Source organism: Rhinatrema bivittatum, chromosome 3 (assembly GCF_901001135.1).
Source record: "Rhinatrema bivittatum chromosome 3, aRhiBiv1.1, whole genome shotgun sequence".
Classification (NCBI taxonomy): domain Eukaryota; kingdom Metazoa; phylum Chordata; class Amphibia; order Gymnophiona; family Rhinatrematidae; genus Rhinatrema; species Rhinatrema bivittatum.
This window is the reverse complement of record NC_042617.1, coordinates 272,184,323-272,190,328: the sequence shown is the minus strand read 5'-3', so window position 1 is coordinate 272,190,328 and position 6,006 is coordinate 272,184,323. Positions and strand designations below refer to the sequence as shown.

Sequence of the window (6,006 nt, the reverse complement as noted above, 5' to 3'; positions counted from 1 at the left end):
AGCCAGTGACAATGTATGTTGCCTAGTTCTTTTTCCGGGGTGGTAGCTCCTAATATAGAACCTAACATTGTGTAACTACAGCAAGGGATATTTTCTCTATATGCATCACCTTGCACTTGTCCACATTAAATTTCATCTGCCATTTGGATGCCTTATTTTCGTCTCGCAATTTATCCTCCTGCAATTTATCACAATCTGCATGTGATTTAGCTACTCTGAGTAATTGTGTGTCATCTGCAAATCTGATTACCTCATTTGTCATTAGGGGAGGGGTTTGCATGACCAAAGGTTTGCCTAGTGCACTGACAATAACCAGCAACGACCCACATATGTACCAATGTAGTAAAGTCACAGTTCAGATAGTTATTATGCTGCATTACAGTCCTTTGCTCACTGCCTTGAAACAAGGCTTTAATGACCCCAAACATAAGGTCGTTTGTTTACTTGTCTAATCTATAGTTTGAATTAGGATTTTGTTTAGAAGGACTGCTTATCTACACTATCTACGATTTGAACCTAATAGGTAACAGTAATTATATTCAAATTGTTGCTGCATAATGTTGTCTAGTGAGGCACATTTTTGTGAACAGCAAAATTCCTCCCCTTGCAAACTCTTCTTACATCTCTCCTGCCCTCAGGTGAATCTCTGAGCATTCCTGTCCCAGACTGCCAATCTTTCTTGCCCCAAATGCAGACTTCCAGTCTACCTTAGTGTCTTCCCTCCCCCCCTCCCCCCAATCTCTCCTGCCGCTATCATCATCCCCTAACCTTGGCAATAGTGATAGCAGCGCAGCAGGTTGAGCGAGTACAGAGTCCGAGTCTGCCCACTCTCACAGGCCCTGCCTCCCACTTGGGCTGCCCAGAGAGCATGGGTCAATTTTTTCTCCTCATTCACTCAACCTGCTGCTGTTACTTCTGCTGCCATCGACAGAACCAGGTCAGGGAGTGGCAGGGATGGCATCAGGAGAGATGGAGATTCATGAGGGAAGAAGGGGAGTGTTTCAAAATGTGTGGGAGTCCTGAGGGGAGCACAGGAAAGAGATCTATTACGGTGGATGGGGCAGTAATTTGAGGTTTGCTGCGTGAAGGAGTGGAGCCAAGAAGGAGAGTGATTCTAGGGTCGGGGAGGGGGAATGGAAGAGAAGGTGAATGATTCCACATTTGTGGATGAGATGTCAAGGAAAGGGAGAACGATTTTAGGGGCGGGCATGAATGGAAAGTGATTCTAGGTTGGGGCAGAGGAGGGGTGTGTATACCAGCATCAAATGGCTAAATTTGTCTGTGGAATGAACTGACTTCAATATATTTTTACATCTATATGTGAAAGCAGGGGTCTCAACCTATTTTGAAACACTTGGAGTGTTTTTTATGAACTTATGTTTTTTTTGAGCGGGGGGTTGAGCTGTACGGTCTCCGACCCTCTGCTTGAATGCCTCCAATACCAGGGGGGATGGTCCCACCAGGACCTAGCAACCCCCTGGGAGGCAATAGACTCTTCTTCTGGAGAAATCTTTCCTGTTCTTCCTGATCTTCCTTTTTTTTTTTTTTTACTTCAGACTGCAGGAGTTTGCACCTCCACCATCTTCTGGAGACAGAGAAATACTGTAGGTGGCACCTCAACTTAAGGGCAGTGTCAGTCAAAAACATCTCTGTCTCCATCTGCTGGAGGAGAAGCAAAACCAAGATGTCTGGAATGGTCCGGGTACGTACAGGGAAGGGGTGTTTTTTATGAACTTATGTTTTATTTTGTTTCTTTTCATTTCTTAAATAATTCTTTAGCCTCTCTGTGACACAGGCATTGTTCCTTCTCAGTCTCTTTGTGATTTCTCTTTCCCTTTATCAGAAACCTGTGCCTTACCAAAAAAATCATAAAAGGGCTGCAATGTGCTTTATTTTATTTTTTTTGGGGGGGGGGGGGGGTCTGGCAGCTTACTCCTGCTCTTTGGGTTTCCAATTCAATTGAAACCAGATTCTGTTGGGGCTATAAAGCCATGAGCCACTACTTGGGTATATATATATTTTTTCCATTTTTAACCATCTTCCCTCTCCTCCACCTAGCCCAGGCTTTGCAGTGGCAGTCCTCAGTTAGGGTGGACCATAGACCATGACATATGCACCAAGTTTGGCCAGTAAGTGTCACATACTTGATGAGGCATGGCATGGATCTGGCTTGTTATTTCAACCTGCCAGGATTAGAGCTCCAGGGCATCTCAGCACTGTAGTTAATCAGGAATCACTTTACTTGAATTTATATAACACTACTAGACATATATAGTGGAAGTGGTTAGAGCAGTGGGCTACAAACCAGGGGTCAAATCCCAGTACCACTCCTTGTGACCATGGACAAGTTACTTTACTCTCCATTGCCTCAGGTACAAATTTAGGGCCTGATTCACTAAAGCATTTCTCTCATTCTGTGTATATGGGAAAATAACTTGATAAATTAGGCCCTTAGACTGTGAGCCCTCTGGGGATAGAACATGCCTAAGCACCTGTGTGAAATCTGCTTTGAAGTCCTGAAAAGCAGAATATTAAAAAATAAAATACATATAAAAGATAGTCCCTGCTCTATGGTGCTTACAGTCTAGTCAAGACAAGCAAGAATCTATCAGAAATGTTTTAATCATAGAGACGTAGTTAAGATTAACCTGCCTAAAAAAAAAGACTGAGGAATTTGGAACCTGCTCCAGTCACATCCGCTGCTTTGCCTGCATTGAACCTGCCCTCTAGTGTCTGTCTTGACGAGTTGAGCAAACAGCACAAGCCCAGGCCCTGTGAATGCACAGCGCTAGGAGGCCTTACAGGCACTGGCGACAATGGAGGCTCGTTTGCAGATTCTGACACACTTATATTAGAGCAACCTACGAATTATCTGTTATAGATGAGCTCCAAGGCACAAATGAACCTTCGTAAGGATGGTTATGCCTAAGAAAAGCACATATGGACTCTGGACAGCTTCTGTACCGCCTCATCTTTAAACAAAAATCCCGAGACGTGATTACACTGCCGAGGGAAGAAAACGGAAGGGCCTTATTAATCCGTTCTTGCAAATACAGAAATCTATTTGTGGAGCGAGTACCCGACTCTCACGGTGCCGCAGCTCCATCCCACCGTCAGGAAACCCATGGGCGGAGAGGAGATATCACATACTCACGCCCTTCGAACTGCGTTACCCATATCCCCCCGCGTGATGTCACAGTGTGCTCCGGGGCCTGTCGGGAGTGGTAGTAGGTTGGTACGTCTCCTCTGGCCCGCGGATGGCGGGCGGACCACGTTTCCAGCATGCTCTGCGCCGGGCCTGCTGTTGTGTTTCCGGCGCTGGAGGAAATGGCGGCTTTCGGATTGTCGTGAAGATTTCGTTAGCCCAGCAAGAGTGGACAAGAGACGGGGAGAGGTGCGACTTGAGCGGCCGCTGATGGAAGAGCGGGTGTAAGTGGGTGAAGGGATGACCATGTGGGGCTATCGTGTCATGTGTAATGCATGAAAGTACTGAAGTGCTTCGAAGTTTTTATGGGATTGGTTAGTTGTAACTGGAGATGCCAATGTGTCATCCTGAGTAGGCGAATTATAAAAAGGGGCAAATATAGACCTCCATGTTCATCTTGTTGTACGTTGCCCCTTCCTGTTGCAGGATTTCATACCCTGCCGATGGCCTTACTCATTAAAGATTTGTTTTCATAGACACAGAATAAAGCCCTTTTTCTCAGTCTTCACTCCTTCGTCCATTCCTTCAGGAATCCCCTGTTCTTATCTGTTTTTGTTTTGTTTGTTTGTTTGTTTTTTTAATTCTGTTAGCTCGGGAAACTTCCATACAGTTATAACATTTAAATAAAAAAAAAGTGCAATTCTAGTTAATGCAAAGCCTAGTGAAACCTTTTATATAAAAAGTCCAGGTCCCCAGTTTGTGGAGAGAAGGAAATCTTTCTGGTTTGGCAGAGTATCATCGTTAGACAATCTGAAAGCTTTGATTTGAAAATATAAAAGAAAGCTAAGATTGTATAATTTTCATTGTTTTTCCTTTTTGTAGATTTTTGGCTGATTTTTCTCCAGAAAGTGAAGGAGTCAAATCACTAGTGATTCTTCAGCGGTAAGTGTCAGGATCTCTTGTGAGGCTGTTGCTTGAGTTAGAGAGGTGCCTAACTCAGATACTGGTCAGTTGTGAGATCTATTTAGCCTATTACTAAGTGTTTTCTCTTGTATTTAGATGGTGGGAGAGCACCCCGATAAGAGAGAAAGAGAGTCCTCCCCTTCCAGAGAGAAAGAGAGGAAACGTTCAAGATCTCGATCGCCAGAGAGAGATAGGGACAGGAAGAGCTCTCCTTCCAAAGAGAGAAAACGGCACCGCTCGCGAGACCGTCGGAGATCCAGGAGTCGGTCCCGCTCCAGATCTAAGTCTCTTGAGAGGTAGAGGGGCAGAATGGGGGTGATATTGTTTGGGGAATCATTAGAAGCTGACGTGATTAGTGACATTTCTTTTTGATTGGTGTTATCTAGAGACCGAAGGCACAAAGAGAGAGAGAAGGAAAGAGAGCGAGACAAAGAGAGAGAGAGAAATAAGAAGGACCGGGATCGAGAGAAAGATGTACACCGTCGGGAGAAGGACAGAAAAAGATCAAAGTAAGTCACTCATAACTGGTTTCTATGGTTTGAGCTTTTCCTGTACGTACCAGGATCAGTCCAGACCGTAGGTTGAGCCTCCTGTCCAGCAGATGGAGACAGACCAAAACTGAAAGGGTATCCTATATCAGGACAGAGCCTACTTGCATCCCTTCAGTATTTGTCTGTCTCCAGCAGATGCCGGCAGCTGAACCTGCGGTTCCCCTTCTTAGCTCCTTATCTTGCCCCTGAGGGGATTTTTCATATTATTTCTGACAGGATTAAGCAAGTATTACCTATTGTCTATATATTAAAAAAAAAGACTTACTTTGAAAGTTTTATATTTAACTTCTTCTGAGCCGCGGTCTCTCCGGCTCCTGGATGTCAAGCGTACTCTGCGTCTCTATCTGGAGGCTACGAATGATTTCCGGACTTCTGACCATCTCTTCGTACTTTGGTCCGGCCCTCGGAAGGGGTCTCCGGCCTCGAAGACGACCATTGCCAGGTGGCTGAAAGCCGGCATTGCTGCTTCCTACATTGGGGTGGGGAGGACTCCCCCCGCCCGGCATCGTAGCGCATTCTACACGTTCCCAGGTGGCTTCCTGGGCGGATGCTCGCTCGGTCTCCTCTCAAGAGATCTGTAGAGCTGCGACTTGGACATCGTTACATACGTTCTCGAGGCACTATCGCCTACACCTCGCCTCTTCTGTTCGTTGTAATGTAAACTGGAGTGAAGGCATTGTCAGCTGTACCTCGGTATATAAACAAATGCTAAATAAAAAAAAAAACAAAACTTTTCCCGTCGATAGCAGGGCTGAATTAGCCATGCTATCATGGGAACTGTCCATCAGGGCCCGGGAGGTGGAGCTTATGTAGCAGAGAGTTGATTTTAGTTCCCTCTGCGGCTGCGCGTCTGTTCCCGCGCAGGAAGTAGCAGATTCTCCTCAGTCTGTCTTTTTCCGCGCGCGGGAACGCACGCGGAGCTTGATTCTCTTCAGAAAAAAAATAAAAATAAAAAATGTCCAAAAAGCCATCAGGCTTCAAGCCCTGTCCCTGCGGTAGAGTCATGTCCGTCACTGACGGCCATGATCGTTGCTACCGCTGTTTGGGACAGCAGCATAACCAAGAAAATTTATGATTTCTTTGCTTCGGTGTTTACTGAAGAGGATGTTGGGGAGGTACCCGTAATGGAGAAGGTTTTCATGGGTAATGATTCAGATGGACTGAATCAAATCACGGTGAACCTAGAAGATGTGGTAAACCTGATTGACAAACTGAAGAGTAGTAAATCACCTGGACCGGATGGTATACACCCCAGAGTTCTGAAGGAACTAAAAAATGAAATTTCAGACCTATTAGTAAAAATTTGTAACTTATCATTAAAATCATCCATTGTACCTGAAGACTGGA

At 45.3% G+C, this 6,006-nt stretch overlaps 1 protein-coding gene across 3 annotated transcripts in view; it reads left to right on the top strand.

Moving 5' to 3' along the window:
- Positions 1–3,392: 3,392 nt before the first annotated feature.
- Positions 3,393–6,006, top strand: part of DDX23 (DEAD-box helicase 23) — an 89,620-nt gene continuing 87,006 nt past the window's right edge. For all 3 annotated transcript variants that reach the window (XM_029594633.1, XM_029594632.1, XM_029594631.1), the window contains exons 1-4: positions 3,393–3,480; positions 4,026–4,087; positions 4,205–4,404; positions 4,495–4,617. In XM_029594633.1, coding sequence (XP_029450493.1) covers positions 4,205–4,404; positions 4,495–4,617 — 323 coding nt within the window. In that variant the 5' untranslated portion in view covers positions 3,393–3,480; positions 4,026–4,087. The remainder of the gene's footprint in view (positions 3,481–4,025; positions 4,088–4,204; positions 4,405–4,494; positions 4,618–6,006) is intronic.